Raw genomic sequence first — 16,282 nt, 5'->3', positions numbered from 1 at the left:
TCTAACTGTTCATACTAAAATTAATAAGGTGCTTTAAGGAGAACTTTGGAATTTCAGAATGAGATATTGCAAAACTGATGCATGTATGTCCAACCATGGGATTCGTGTGCTTATGTTAACATATGTGCCCAACTTGACTGTCCATAAGGAAAAGTAATGCTAATGCTACAGCAACAGGTGGGAAGCATTCACGTTTAAATAGAAGCAGAGTATTTCAGAATCTAGTGGGTTTGGAAATAGGAAATTTTCTAAAATCTGAGAATAGGAAGGAATACTTAAGATATATTATTGGGGTAACAAGAGAGCAAGTTGGGGCTTACATTGAATTAGCTGAACTGTAAATAAGGCACGTGCCAGGTAACAATATGGATCTGTGGCAGTCTGCTTATGCAGTGGTGGTCCCGTGTTATTGACTAGTGAATTTGCAAGTACATTCTATGCTCTTTCACTATCACAATAATACCTAAGGACGCATCTTTCAGAATGCTCTACTAAAATGAAGTCTAGGTTAACTTAAGAGTTGTCAAAATTGGAGGAAATAATTATTGAATAATAGACAATCATATAAAGGAAAAGTTTGAGCAAAGCATTAAATGTCTGCATCAATAAAAATAAGTCTTTGCATCAAATATAAAAGTATTAATTACCCTTTTTCCTCTCTAGCTTCTGCATACCAGAGAATGCATAGGACCTTTAACCTCTGAGGTTGACTTATTTTGCTTAAGGATGGTCTCTGCTTCCATCCATTTTACTATAAATTCCATATTTCATTTTTCATGGCTGAATAAAACTCCATTGTGTATCTATATACACCACATTTTCTCTATTCATTCATTCATTGATGGACCCCTACTGGTTTCATTGTTGTGAATTGTGTTACTATAAACAGAAGTATACATATATCACCGTAGTGAGTGAGTTTATTTCTTCAGGGTAAATACCAAGAAGTGGGATACCTGGGTCATGTGGTGGTTCCATGCCTGGTCTTGAGGAGCCTCCACACTGATTTCCACAGTGGTTGTACTAATTTATTAGTCCCACCAAGAAAAAGTGTTCCTTTTTCTCCACATCCTCTGCATTTATTTTTTTCTCCCTTTTTTAGATACACAGGACAGTAGAATGTGTTTTAGCATATTATATATGTGTAGAGTATAACTGATTGTAATCAGGATCCATCAATGGGAGATCAGTAGAGGAAAAGGACCGAGGGGTGGGTTGTAGGGGGAGAGTGAAGACATGCTGGGGAGTGATACTGGACACATTCTATTGTTATATTGTGTGCGTGTATGAATATGTAACAAGAAATCCCATCAGTATGTACAGGTATAATGCATCAGTAAAAATGGAAGAAAAAAAAGTTACTACTGTCTATTCATTCAAATTTTAGGGAACATATTGAAACACTGGTTTAAAAAGAAAAAAGATAAGGGACATTAGCGTGCACAAGGTATTCCAGGCGTCACAGTAAACTCTCCAGGTAGTTTTTGCTCATTTGACCTTTACTATGACATGAGGATACATTTTCTGTAGTTCTCATTTTTCAGGTAAGAACTAAGACCTGGGCCAAAATTATGCATGAGGTTCCTGAGCTGAACCGATATGGGATCTGAATTGAGTCTTCTCTGGGCTTGGATCCCAGAGTATCTGTTCAGCAGCTTACTAAAAAGTAATGTAACCATTGAGTTATAATAGGGAGGGTTGCATCAAAATTCAGGGAACTACTTTAAAAGCTCAGTGGAAATAGTAAAATAGTGTTACAGTGTCGTTCCTTCTGTGTGAAAAATTATGTGGATATAGAAAACAGACAAAAAGACATAGCTATATCCTGGTGATTATATTATAGATGACCGTTGCTGATGCTTGTCCTTCACTTAAACAGGTATTTAACATGTTATGTGGCTTCACTAACATGCTTCTTTATATATAGCACTTAGTTTTTATTCTAGCAGACGTCCTTATTTAGGCCTTAAATCCTACTACTGGGCGGGGTAAATCCTGTGGTGTCTTAGAAAGCAAGAGACTCTGCTAATGTTGCAATTCCTTCCTGGCCTATCCCCACAGGTGGCACTGGTGTTCCCCAACAATGACCCAGCTGCATTTATGGTGGCCTTCTATGGCTGCCTGTTGGCAGAAGTTGTTCCTGTGCCCATCGAAGTGCCACTTACGAGAAAGGTAAGAAACTCATTGATCACAGTGAGCTCGGGGAAATGACAGGCTCTGTTGCAATTGAGTGTTCTGTTGGGTTAAGAACATGTAGGCCACAGTTTCTAAGATGGCCTTGCATCTCCACTGGGTGTGGATTAAGATGCGCTGACATGTTGTCACTGTTTCCTGAGGCTCTGAACGGGTCTTCATCAGTTCTCTGAAAGGCAACAGTTATGCTCTCCCACCACTCAGCTGCCAGGGCTTGCAGCTTCCCAGAGCGCTCAGCTGAGCTGAGGAATGTCAGTCCATAGAGTGCTATTTCTCAGTATCATGCGCACTTGACAGCCGGCTAGGTGTCCTGTGCACCAGGGAGCCAGGTAAATTATAGCTTCTTAATTCTGTTTTGTTGTGGATGGCAGAGGGTTTTGTTCAGACTTCTTGACATGATCAAGCCTCAGGTTTACCTGTGATTTATAAGATCTTGTTCTATAATTAATTCTATAATTAAAATAAGCTTATTTGGTATGTTCAGCGTTTTGTCCAATGTGAACTACTATTCGTATACTACTGGCTAATCTTGGTCTCTCAGTCTGTAGGGTTGTGTGGTGGTGTTCAGCAGAGCAGGGCTGTAGCAACTTCAAGAGGAGTAGAGGGAGGACGTGTCTGTGGAGGCTGCCCTGATTTACTTAGGCTTCATTTACACGTCTGTAATGAACAAACTAGGCTGACCCTTTCAGATCCCAAAGGCAGAGCACTTGCTTGTAACCCAGGCTGTTTCCAAAGAAACACCTGCCTGTCTTTGTGACTCCTCCGACATTGAAATTTATTGATTCAGGATATAAGAAAACATTCTGCTGTTCTTGGAACACATGGGTAACTCTCCAGGGCCTGTGCAGGTTCTGTGGTCATGTTTTACACTCTGCTCCTTGGATGGGAAGGGGGAGAGCATGGGGCTCCTCATGAAAATGGACAGGGAGGTTGCCATTTTAATTTCCTATTAAAAGGCTAAAGAGTTCACTAAGCATGTGACATTGTGAGGCAGGGCTGCAGGGGAGGGACCCACTACCCCGACCTCAGTGCCCCCTCCAGCAGGGGTGTTGAGGATGCCGTTGCCACCTTAGGGAGTGCCTTGTCCCTGCATGATTTACACTGGGACCCCAGATGTGCACTAGTCACTCATCTTCCCAGTCGGAGGATGTTCACAGCCTGTGAGCAGAAGAGTGAGAATTGGGGATTTGAGTGGGATGACCATGGACTCCTAGTGGCTCTTGCAGCCCCACCACTACCCTAATCCCGGAATCCAAGATGCTACCATTCAGTTGGTGTGTATTCTAGTGGGCAGAGGCTCTCTGGAAGTCAAGGAGCCTGTGCAGGGTTAGTGCTCAAGGCTCAAAATTCTTTGTTTCTAAGCAATAGCAAAGTATAATGTGGAGGAACTCCTGGGCTAATGTGGGGACTGGGTCTGAGGCTCAGTAACTAGATGCCCAACAGTTAACCACTGTCATTAGATTTGTCTTTTTAAATGTATAGCCTGGTGTTTTCTGAACAGGGTAGGTTCTCAGGGGCCTAACCTGAGGACAGGGGGTAGACGACTTTCTGAGGAGTATGTATACTGCCCCTCAATGGGCAGGGGTGTCACACTGTGATCTGGAAACAGGGCAGAATTCGAAAGGCCTCCGCAGCAGTGGTGCACAGAATCCCAGGGGGCAGCCATTTGGGCCATGAACTTTTTCCTGTACCACATTTTAAAAATACTAGGAAATGCAAAGTAACTTTTGAGTCCAGTTTGGTAGAAATGCAGACAACCTTTCTAAGGGGGTACTGATGTGCAGGTGTGTGACTATGGAGCAGCAATAAGCAAGAGAAGGGGAGGGCTTTCTTCTGTCATAGGGAGACCTGCCAGTTCCCTTAACTGGGACAGCCCTGTGCACCCAAGGAGAGGTCATTGGTCTTACTGTGCATGGGGTGGGATTGGCCTGGGGCTGTGGGACATCTCAGAAGGCACTCTGTGGTCAGAGGGCAGTGGGGATAGAGGTACAGCAGGGGCTGGGATCTCTCACTGAATGGGAAGCCAGGGAAGTGCCACCTGTCCTATAGCTCACTCATTTTCTGGGATGCAGAGTGACAGGCCCCACTTCGTGGCCTTGATCTTAGGACCAGAACACATAGGCGGAGGGGCTGAACTGTGTACATACTAAGGACAACAGGACATGAAAGGTCTTCTGGGCCAGAGTGGTGGGGAGTGCCAGGGCCTGACCAGCCACAGGGAGTCGTTCACTCCTACTGAGCTGTTCAGTCAGCAGAGGGTGTCTGTCCGGCACCTGCAGGTGTCACTCCCTGTGCTCCTGCACATTGCTAATCACTTGCAGTGGTTAAAGTTTCTAAACGTCATGTCAAAGTAGAACCACTGACAGGAGGCCACGTCTTGTGTGTGTTGACAACTTCCTGTGAGTGGTCAAGATGGCGTTTTGATAGAGGAAACGTGTAGAGAGCTCTAGGATATTGGGGACCACGAGTTGGGGGCAAGGGACTGGGGCTGAGAAGCTGTGGGGATGGGGTAAAGGCCTCCTCTGGGTGGGGAGGGCAGCTCCAGGGAGACACCCCCTCCCCAGCCAAGTGTGGTGAGCAGGACTGCTGGCATGTGGGGTTTATGTTCACATACTCCTAGGGGTATTGTATGGATGTTCATGTGATCGAGCAAGTATATAGTTGGGCCTGTGCATGTGTGCTCATTTGTGTAGGCACAGATGGTGCAAATGTAAATGGATGGGTGTACTCATCTGCACGTATCTACTTGTGTGTGTGGAGATTTGTGCAAGCATATGTGTATGGGTGGGTGTATGTTTACTGGGGATAATTGGTGAAGCCAGATTAGCCAAACTTTGGTAACTGTTGATGCTGAGCACATGGAATTCCGTCTGTTCTAAATTTCCATCATAAGTGCAGTTTTAAATGTGTGGCCAAAATACATTAATCACCAAGTGAGGTGGCACCCATGATCCCAGTGTCTCAGGAGGCTGAACTGGGATTGCAAGCTCAAGGCCAGCCTAGGCAACTTGGCAAGACCCTGTTTCGAAAAAGTCCAGGATATATCTCGGTGGTAAAGTGACTCCGGGGTCAACCCCCAGCATCTCCCTCAAAAAAATTAATTGATGAGTGTATCATAGTATTGTAAGGAAAACTTCTCTTACCAATTTATTTACTCCACTTGGTTACATTACCATAATCATAAATTTTAGTGTTTTGTGTTGGGCCTTTGTGTGTGTGTGCATGTGTGCTCATTTGTGTAGGCACAGATGTGGGTGCACATGTAAATGGATGGGTGTACTCATCTGCACGTGTCTACTTGTGTGTGTAAAATCGTTTAAGGTTCATTTCTTCATTGATCTCACCATTATTTTATGCCGTCTCCTAAGAGCTGACAAACTGTGAAGTTGGCAATTTGAGTAGGCAAAGGAGGAGATTGGACGAACACTACCAGTTTGAGTGCTACACATCCAAAATGAGTTCATGTGGGGTGAGGGGTGACTTCATGAGCTTGTGTTGTCTATGTTGGTCAGAGAACCCTTTTGTGGATGCTTTCTGAATGAGGCTTGGGTGGGATCCAGTGACATATCCAAACCAGCCTAATGTGACTGCTTGAGGAATCATTGCCAGGCCAATCATGTACAAGGAAGAACTTTTTAGAAAGTAGCATCAGTCAACCCTTTATATTTTGGCAAAGCACTGAAAACGAGAATTGTGAACTCGGGTTTATAGCTTTTCTTTAGCAGAGAAAACAAGTCATCAAGGAGATTTTGTGGTAGAGGCTGATCACCTGCCTTTGCTGGCAACATTAGGGAGATAGTGGTAGCACCAGCACCCACCCTACTCCCCTCTGAGAGTGGCAGTGCATCAGCCTGTATCCCAGAAAGAAACTGCCTGTGGAAGACAGGTGTGCTGGGGAGAAATATGTGGGAAGTGACGTAGTGATTTCGGAGCCCTGGTGCGCATCCGTAGGGGGATTCCTTTCATTCACATCATTCCTAGGATGTCTCGCTGTTTCCCTGGGTAGCCTTGGATCTGTCAGGAGGGCAGGTAGCACCCTTCCAGAGACAGCATGGGGACCTGATGTATTCTGGGAATCTGTGGCTGCTGGCTGGAGGGCAGCTGGGTAGCTTGTCCTCAGGGTCTGTGCTGAGACAGCCAGGCCCTTTTTCTGATGCCAGTGTGCTCAGGGTCCCCTGGTACATGCTGTGATGTGTGTTGAGGGGCTGGCTCTAGGTGTCTGTCTGGGGTGGGGACAGGCCTGGTAGGTGCTGCTTGAGAGGGCTGCCGGGAGCTAGGTGCAGAGGTCTTCTGAAGGCCTGTCTGCTGGGCCCGGAGAGGGCTTTCTGGAAGGAGTTGAAGAGGAGCAGGTATGAGGTCCGTACTCCACACTGACTGCAGCGGCCTCCTTCCGTCCCGCGTGGGCTCCCTCGCTTAGTCTTGGGTCTCTTTTTGTACATGGCTTTATCACTTATGGGATTAAATCATGTGTGGATATTAGGAGGACAGAGTGCCAGGGAGGCAGGACTCTGGGCCAGGAGGCCTGAGTGTTACGGCCGCCTGCCAGTGTCTAATTGGTCACTGCATGCTGCTGTGGATGACTGACCCAGCCGCTCCCCTTCACATTGCCATGCCCGATTATGAGTCCCCTTGAAAAAGCATTGCCAAAGGGAAGAGTGCTCTGGGAATGTCCCTAAGATGGGGACTGTCCCCCTCTACTGAGGCCCAGAACTCCCTCCCCTTTCAGGGTTTAGAGTGCACACATCTTGTTTGTTGGTCTTTGCTCCTTGAAGATACCCTGAAGAGACGTGTGCTCGCTGCAGATTTAAATGGACAATAAGAATAGTATTGATCAGGGTTGGGGTTGTGGCTCAGTGGTAGAGCACTTGCCTCGCATGCATGAGGCACTGGGTTCAATTCTCAGCACCAAATAAAAATATATTATGTTCATCTACATCTAAAGGAAAAAAAATTTAAAAAATAGTATTGATTAAACTTCTGACAAACTACAGCTTTGAAATTGTGATGCTGCTTTATTTACCCAGGTGAAAACACTGTGCTTTGTCCCCTGGTTTCCTGTTGTTGGGGCTGGCATGGGTGTAGTTGGAGCCAGGCCCTCTGCTGCACCCATGGCCAGCAGGCTGTGCTTGGGCTCCTGCTGGGGGCCCACACGGAGCCATCTGGGCGATGCAGCCATGACTCATTCACTGCATTAGGACATTTTTATTGCTGGGAAATTCTGGCTACTTTGGAGCTTGGGTTTTATTTTCTGAATCAAACAATTGCAAAGCAACAGCCAGTGTGACTGGTGGGAGTAAGAAAATTGAATTGAAGTGACTCTGCTGCACATTTATCTTTCTGTAGGGCAGCTGGAAGTAATGGGCAATAAAACTCACACAGGGTGGCAGTTCCTTCTGCAGCTGGAGCTGGGGAGGGCCTCATCTGCAGTGTGTGCTCAGATGTGACGTTCCAGAGTCGGTACTGGCAACGCGGTGGCTTCCTGGGCCTTCCTGTCTGCAGAGTTGAAGGCCTGGCACTGTGCCATTTTAGTTTGTTGGTTACTTCTCGGGGTGGGAAAGGTGACCCAGCTCTTCATTCCTCCACTGAAGGTGACTCTGACAAGTGTACCCCCACTAGATGTATCATCTGCATCTTCTGTTTTTGAGGATTTAAAAATTAGGTACTTGGCATTAGTGTAATAAACAGGGTTCTTTTGGCCCTTTCTCTCCTCCATAATGATCAAGTGTTGCAATCAGTCTTAGAAATTAGAGGGGCCAATCATGACAGTCTCTCAAAGAGACCCACCAGGGGCCACCCATGTGCTGAGCACTGTACATTTCCTCTCATTTGTCCCCAGAGGCAAACCTATATGAGTTTGCTTGTTTATCCCCATTTTACAGTTGAGAAAACAGTCCAACCAAGCTAATTTGCTTTGCAAATGTCAGGGCTGGGATTGGACCCAGTTCTCTGGACTCCCAAGCCCATCTGAATTACTAGCTAATTGTTCAGGAAGGAAGAAGCAACTTGGGGAAGTCAGTTCACCTTCCCCTAAATGTAGGGTCAGGCTGTGCTTTAACTGGGACTAGAGCCATGTTTCAGATTATCTCTTCTCTCTCTGTCACCCTCTCAGGATGCAGGCAGCCAGCAGATAGGCTTCTTGCTTGGAAGCTGTGGAGTTACTGTAGCCTTGACCAGCGATGCCTGTCACAAAGGACTGCCAAAAAGCCCGACAGGAGAGATCCCACAGTTTAAAGGTACGCTGAGGAGGCTTTGAGAGTCCCTTCTTCCCGAGTCCTTCATGTTGCAATGGGCTCTTCACTTGAGGAAAAAAGCCCCACAGGATCCAGGCACCTCCGTTTGCTCATCTTGAAGTCTGATAACACAAGCAGCTCATCGGCCCATGGGTGATGCCATCTGACTGGCGGTGGCCTGGGTTCTCTTTTGTTGATGTCTGAGATTTGATGACATACCAAATTGTCAGAGATTCCATCTAACCTGAAGTGGTGTTTGAAAGTATGCCACACGAGTGGGGAGAGAGTCTCCAGACCTATTTCCTGGGTACTTCTTACTTAAAAGGAATTTGTCATTTATTTGCAAGGTTGGCCAAAGCTGCTGTGGTTTGTCACAGAGTCAAAACACCTCTCTAAACCTCCTCGAGATTGGTTCCCACACATTAAAGACGCAAATAACGACACCGCTTACATTGAGGTAAGTGGAACACTGTCCCCTGGCGGGCCTGGGTGTGTGCTTTGGGAACAGATGTGCACTTCCAGCGCCAGCGGCCAGACACCCCACACCTCTGACACCTGGGGAAGCTGATGCATGTGGATCAGGACTTTGCCTCTTGGCACCTCGTGTCTATGCATTTTCTGTCTCATTTTAGTACAAGACGTGTAAGGATGGAAGTGTGCTGGGTGTGACGGTGACGAGGATCGCGCTGCTGACACACTGCCAGGCGCTCACACAGGCATGCGGCTACACAGAAGGTGTGGATGAGGCTCCGGGACCTTGGATCTTCTGTGGGATGTCCTGTTGACCAGGGATGTCTGAGAGGAGCCAGCCCATGTTGCTCCTACTATTGAGAGAGTGGCGTTGCTTGTGCCCGGCCTAACTTAATGAATTGTTAGTAGATTAGCTTCACTGCCATAACAGAGGGCTGCACATGTCCAGCTTACACAGTAGAAAGAGTGGTTCTGAGGCTTAAAGTCCAAGGTCAGTGCTAGCAGGGTTGATTCCTAGAGGGGCATCTCCTGGGTTTGTACCTGACACCCTCTCCACGTATCTCCACATGGCCTTTTCTCTGTGTGCGTCTCTGAAGAGGGATTCTCACGCTTTTCCAGACTGTCAATCAGAGCCCACCCTCTGACCTCACTTAGCATTGATTATAGACTTTAGCTCCAAACATGGTCATATGGGTGGCCTTTCCCCTGTGGATTTGGGGGGACCTGCTCCAGCCCATAAAAGTTAACACCATGGATTCCATCTCTGGCTGCTCGTGTGTTCTTACAAATGGGGCGTATTTTGTTTTAAGTTCCTGTGTTTTGGCACAAGCACCTCTGAGGGTGGTTTTTGAGCTCTTCGGGTGTGGACTTCAGCAGTGGGAGTGGTTGGTCTGTAGTGTATTTTCCTTGCTCTGAGTGGCATTGTCATGGGAGGCCAAGAGCCACAGTGAGTAGGAGCAACCTTGGTAACAGCTCCAGGTGGGACGCAGAAGAAAGTGTTCAAGTGGGTCCCTCAAGCCATTTGGCTTACCGCCTGGGTTCTCATAGAGGGTGTGGCTTCCACAGATGTCCACACACTGACACTGAAGATGCCCTTGGTGGAACCTTTCTTTAGACTAAAATGCTTCTCTTTTTTCTACTGTTGGCTTTGTCTCCACTTCCTTCTGATAATTACTCTTTTTAAAATGACTCATTTGTCTCACGGGGAGGTCCTGTTTGTTTGGTCTGCAGCCCTTTTGGCCTGGGGACTGGTTGCCACTGCCCAGTTCACCACCTCATGAGCTGTACCCTGGGCCTGATGTCTTCAAGGTTCAGGGCTTCACCCTTGGGGAGTTGGGGAGCCAGGGATATATGTAATATTTCCATAGTGTATAATAAATATGGAGTATTTATGTGTAATATCATAATATGTATACATTTCTCTACAGAAGTTTTCTTATGAAAAGGAATCTAGGATGTCCCTTTGAGCATGTTTATTTTGGAAGCCCCTCTGCCTGGTCTCCTCCTTATTTCAGCCTCTGAAAGGGAAGCGGGAGAGGTGATCCTGCACACTTGGTGAGCGTACAAGGAGGAGTATAGAGGCGTTGTTGAACACCCAGGGCAGTGAGAGGTGGCCCAGGCCATGTACAGGCAGCTCTTGTTCACCTGGGTTGACGAGTGTGATTTGGAGGAGGAAAGGGGAAAAAAAAAAACAAAAAAGCCCCAAGTCGTGCATGGCTGGCTGTAGCTTTGCAGCTGGATTCCATGGTGGTAACTGTTCTCCCCCATGTGTTCTTAGCACTGTTTTTCCTGTTTTGTTTTGTTTTTAGCACCCCTCACCAATAATCCTTGAATCCTCCTCCATCCCTTTCTTTGCTGATCTCGCCTCCTTTCCCATCCCACCCTGACCCGGGAAGACTCTGGTAGAGCAGAGGAGGCCTGTCCATTGCCCAAAACTCCCTCTTCCCAAAGCAGAGCACGTGACCATGGGGCATGCTTGTCTTCCTGGAGAGGCGCACTTGAGGGAAGGGGGAAGAAATCTTTCAAAAAGAAAACAGGGAGGGCAGAAATGCACAGGTGGAGAGTCGTCCAGTGACGGTGTGGGTTGCTAATGCTGCTCACTTGTGTGTCAGAATATTGCCCTGGAAACACTTCAGGCCCAGCCAGCGCTTGCTGTGGTCTGGATGAGAGCTGCAGAATTTCTTCAGAGCTGTACTAAATTGATAGTCTTGTAAGATCCTTTATCTCCCCCTGAGTCGATATTGGGTTTTTTTAGCATCTCTGTCGGTGTAGCTCAGTCATAACCCTTGTAACTTCTTTTTTTTGTGCAGCTGAAACCATCGTGAACGTGCTAGATTTCAAGAAGGATGTGGGGCTCTGGCACGGCATCCTGACAGTAAGTGGAAACACCCCAACCCTCGCTGCCTGTCCTTTCAGTGTACCCCATGTCAGAGCTCAAGCTGGTTTGTGTATGGGCAGAGTTCGCAGGGTCCTTTCTTTCCCCACTATGAAGAAGAAAATTATCATCATTGGGAGTCTTTTTCTCCCCTGAGGTTGCTCACAACAGCACTAGAAATCCAGCCGGGCTCGGCAGCTATATGCTTGAGTCCTGGACCCACCATGAGGTTACCACTCCAGGGTGGCCTTTGAGGGCCCATCTGGAGTTCACCATCTCTCTTCCCTTACTTGGGGCTTTTGAGGTTCCACAGTAATGTTATCAATGTCCTATTCATATTTAGATGGCTTTTCCACGCACTTTATCCACCCAGCATGTTCTGTGTGTGTTCTTTCTCTAGTTGGTGTTTATGGATGTTTAGGGATCTGCTGATCCATTTTCTATGGGGGGGACAGCTTTCACAATCTCCCCTTTAAGAGGAAAACCCAGCACAAGTTGCAAGGATGTTTGTTTCATTGTTAGTGCCACTTGGTGACTGATGGCAACACTAGTGAGGGCACCTCTGATAAGAGAAGTAGCTTTATTTAAAGTGTTCTTGGGGGCTGGGGATGTGGCTTAAGCGGTAGCGCGCTCGCCTGGCATGCGTGCGGCCCGGGTTCGATCCTCAGCACCACATACAAACAAAGATGTTGTGTCCACTGAAAACTAAAAAATAAATATTAAAAAAATTCTCTCAAAAAAAATTTTAAAGTGTTCTTGACACTTAAAATATGTGATGTGTCCCTGCTTAGAATCTCTCCATGTCTGTTTCCTCTATGTTAACTTTCACTTGTTTTTCTTGTGAAAGGTCCCATCTTTCCTAAAGTAGAAAATCTAGTCATTTTTGCATGAGCAATGGACATTTGAGTACAGAAAAAGTTTTATTTCTTCATAAGCCGGAAATGATATAAAGAACATGTAGGTATCTCATAGGCCAACTGTTTGCAACTCCAGGCCAGCCCCCTGGCCTCTGCTGTAGAACAGTTCATTTCTAGCGTCTGTATATCCTTAAGTGCTGAGATGCAGAAACACAGTTGCGAATGCTGCCACATTGGGTGCGGTTGGTATAGAGGGGAAGAGCATGGACTTTGGCATCAGAACCTGGCTCGGGGCACAGCCCTCCCTTCTGTAGCTGTGACTTGGGCAAGTGTCATGTGCCTCTGGGCAACAAAAGTTTGCTGAGGGAGTCAGAACGACAGCCCGTGGATGTGGGTGACGCTTAGAGGATGCTGTTGTGGCAATGGGTCACCCCGTCGCTGGATGCACCACGTTTCTGGTTATGGTTACCCAGGATGGTCTTGCTTTTCATCTCTCTGTAATAGTGTCACCTCCTCTGCTGAAGTGGCTCCCTGGTTGATCGTGTCTCCCTGCTTGCTATTGCCGTCCCAGCTTCCTGCTGCTGTAGTTGGCAGTCAGCGCGTCCACAGCCAGGCAGTTTTCTGACAAGGTAGCAATGCCTGCTCTACAGCAGCCTGGACAGTCGGTGACCTCAGTGTGGGCTGGTCAGCAGCACAGGGAAGGGTGTATGCTGGATTTTCATTCAGAGGTCCCACCATTGAAGCAGCTCCTCTTCCCCCAACACACCAGGCAGCCAGAAAGGACTGGCCTTGTGTGTGCGGTCCCTGTGAGTTGGCAGCAGGTGCCACGGGCGCCCGAGAGGCGAGCCATGCTGACTGCAGCGTGGAGGCACTGGCCACTTGTTTTAAAGCTGCTCTTGCCTGTCTGTTTTGAAGAAATGGCTCCTGGGTAGTCTTGATCTACATTAGCAAGGCAGAAAGGAGGACCGAGTGTGATTGAGACAGCTTCCCTCCATGCCAAGGTTTCAGTGTAATATTTAATTCACAAAATAAATTTTGTGAAATAAAAAACTGTAATACCCTAGAAAGAATAAAGTTTGGTATGAATGATTATTCAATGAAATGGGGTTTTAGTGCATGTATTTCTAATTGACACATGGCATACTTGATGCAGTATGTGGCCCTTCAGTACATGTAATTTCATGTGTAAAGGTCATCTCAGGGTAATTGGCATATCTGTCACTCAGACGTATATCATTTCTTTCTATGGGCAACATTAAAATTCTCTGCATGTTATTTTCAAGTATTTGGTTGTTGCCTGGTTATCCTACTGGGCTATAGAATGTGAGAAGTTACTCCTCCCAGCCAGCGGCATCCTATACCTAGTAGTCATCTCTATCCCCCTCCTTCCCCTATATCTTCCCCAGCCTCTGGAAACTGCTGTTCTAGTCTCTGCTTTGAGATGGGATATTGGCTTCCACACGTGATTAAGAACATGCAGAATTCCTTGTGCCTAACTTATTTCACTTAACATAATACCATCCATGTTGCCATCAAATGACAGGATTTCATTCTTAGAGATGAATAATTTTCCCTTGCAAACATATACTCCATTTTCTTCATCTGTTCATCAGTTGATGTGCACCCACGTCAGCTCTGTATCCTGGCTATTACAAGTAGCGCTGCTGTGCACACATAAGGGCAGACGTCTCAGCAATGCGCCGACTTCATTTCCTTTGGACATGTACCCAGTCATGCTGTGTGCCATGCAACGTGCTAGTTCTGTCTTTACCTCTTGGAGAAATTTCCATACCATTTTCCACAGTGGCCCTGCCAACATACATTGCCACCAATAGTGCCAGAATATGTGTAACTTATCAGCCATTGATGTATCATCTTTGGAGAAATGTGTTTTTGTGTTATTTTAAGCAAAATATTTTCTTAAGGGTTTGCCCTTAAATTCTTTGACTATCGGGAGTAGTTTAGAAAGAGCAGTAGCAGGGAGACTGAGCTAACCTTTGGGAAGTCACCTTCCCAAAGGGCACATGCCCAGTGGTGTTGAGCCTTGCTTCAGCTGGCTCCCACCATGCCCAACCAAAGCTCTCTTGTGCTTGTCACCTCAAGTGCCTAGGTGAAGCTCCTGAGTCTGTCCCTTTGGCTGCTGCCTTGGTTTAGTAGAGGTGCTACCTGCTGCAGAGAAGCAGCCTTTGCCTCTGGTAACCCCTCCTCACTGACCCCTCACATGTGTCTGTCCTTGATTTCAGAGCGTCATGAACATGATGCACGTGATCAGCATCCCATACTCGCTGATGAAGGTAAACCCCCTCTCCTGGATCCAGAAGGTCTGCCAGTACAAAGGTTGGTCTCCCCTGCGCCTCGTGGGGGTCTTGGTGACTGAGAAGATTCACCATCCCCATATCTCTCCATTACCTCTTTTTGAATATCAGATGGCCTGATAGTGACACGCCATAACCTCTGCCTTTCTTTGTAGCAAAAGTGGCATGTGTGAAGTCAAGGGACATGCACTGGGCACTGGTGGCCCACAGAGATCAAAGAGATGTCAACCTCTCCTCTCTCCGCATGCTCATAGTGGCCGACGGAGCAAATCCCTGTAAGTGAAGAGTCCACTGTGACTTGAAAGATGGGCACGTGGTCAGGATCCTTTTTCCCAGGTGTCCTCCTTGGCTCATTGATTTCTTTTGTAATCTTTAGCATGTCTAAGAAATTGTCTTAAAACAGCCAGCCAGTGTAACTCCATGCTGTTAAGGGCGGTCCAGTAAATGGGCAAGGGCAAGGTGTTTGCAGGAGCACAGTCCTGAGGTTCATGGCACATCCTGCTTTCATAGCAAAACTTCCTTTTTTAATTCAGGTATAAAATTTTACCTAAATCATAGTTTCATGAGAATTAAATGAAGTAATACCTAAGTATAGTCCCTTGGCATGTCATAAGGGCTCAAGAAATACTGCTTATTTTATGGTTTAGTGTAGTTACATTGATCAGTAAGTTTGTCATTTTTAATGAAATTTCATTATCAAATCCTATAACAAATTCCCAGATGAAGTAAATTAGCACTGTCATAGAATAATACTAATATTAGAGAAATACTTTACTCAAGAAACTAAAATCTAGGTAGCTTCTTTTGTGAGAACAGTACCTAAAGCCAGCAGCCAGTTGATTGAATGGAGGTGAATTGAGCTGTGCACCTTTAAGTATTTGTAAGTTATAGTAGTAGCCTACGCTTTCTTAAAGCCTGACGTACCAGCGTGGGCTTATAAATGGGCAACTTAGTTTTGCACTTGAGCCTTTCATTTATGAAATAATTCAGTAAACATGAGCTTATTGAATAAGTAATTTATATTAATCTATAATGCTCAGAACAATATATCTTTTATAAAGCAAAGCAATTCTGAATTTGAGAATAGTTCAGTTGATATATTAATTATACTTGAGTCTTATCCAAGTTAATATAAAGGAGAGTTCGCTTCATTTACTTTAGATTAATGCATTTTTCAAAACTTATGTACTGACCATGGAGGAACCAGTTTCAGAAAAGTTGCTAAAATAAGCAAAAATGTCTTAGGCGTAGAAGTTGCTTTTTTAAAAAATCTGGATTTCAGATTTTTAGAATATTTTCCTTGAAACATAAAGAATAACTTGAACTGTTTCTCCATGATCCAAATCCATGTGTACCAAAATCATTTCAAAACTGTTTTATATTCTAGAATATTTTAAATTTGGCCCCAGTGCTACAGCTGTCTGACCCTTGTCCCTTTTCCCCCCCTCCAGGGTCTATTTCTTCTTGTGATGCGTTTCTCAATGTCTTCCAGAGTAAAGGCCTTCGTCAGGAGGTCATCTGTCCGTGTGCCAGCTCACCAGAGGCCCTCACCGTGGCCATCCGGAGGTACTGGGTCACCTCAGTTACCATGGGCAGTGTAGAGAGCCGTCCTAATTAAGCAGCCCATAGAGACCTGGGAATCATGAGTCAGTGCTCAGTGTGAGAATAAAAACTAGACCTACCCTCTTCAGGATGGGTTCATCTCTCTCTCATGCTGGTATGGATTCTTGTGAGTCCTCTAGATTCTCGAGTTAGAAAAACGTTTCTCACTCTCTCCAGTTTCATTGTAATTCCTGAGTAAGTAGAGCTCTTTGAGTATGTGGAGCAGTACTATCTTGTCCT

General features: G+C 46.1%; 1 protein-coding gene across 1 annotated transcript in view; it reads left to right on the top strand.

The window, feature by feature from the left end:
- Dip2c (disco interacting protein 2 homolog C) overlaps positions 1–16,282 on the top strand; it is a 201,761-nt gene that overhangs the window by 84,516 nt on the left and 100,963 nt on the right. The window contains exons 10-17 of the mRNA XM_048812597.1: positions 2,062–2,172; positions 8,303–8,426; positions 8,771–8,880; positions 9,056–9,158; positions 11,204–11,268; positions 14,369–14,462; positions 14,596–14,715; positions 15,892–16,006. Coding sequence (XP_048668554.1) covers positions 2,062–2,172; positions 8,303–8,426; positions 8,771–8,880; positions 9,056–9,158; positions 11,204–11,268; positions 14,369–14,462; positions 14,596–14,715; positions 15,892–16,006 — 842 coding nt within the window. The remainder of the gene's footprint in view (positions 1–2,061; positions 2,173–8,302; positions 8,427–8,770; positions 8,881–9,055; positions 9,159–11,203; positions 11,269–14,368; positions 14,463–14,595; positions 14,716–15,891; positions 16,007–16,282) is intronic.

Source organism: Marmota marmota, unplaced genomic scaffold, assembly GCF_001458135.2.
Source record: "Marmota marmota marmota unplaced genomic scaffold, marMar, whole genome shotgun sequence".
In the NCBI taxonomy this organism is placed as follows: Eukaryota; Metazoa; Chordata; class Mammalia; order Rodentia; family Sciuridae; genus Marmota; species Marmota marmota.
The sequence above is the reverse complement of the archived record's forward strand: the minus strand, read 5'-3'. Positions and strand labels throughout refer to the sequence as shown.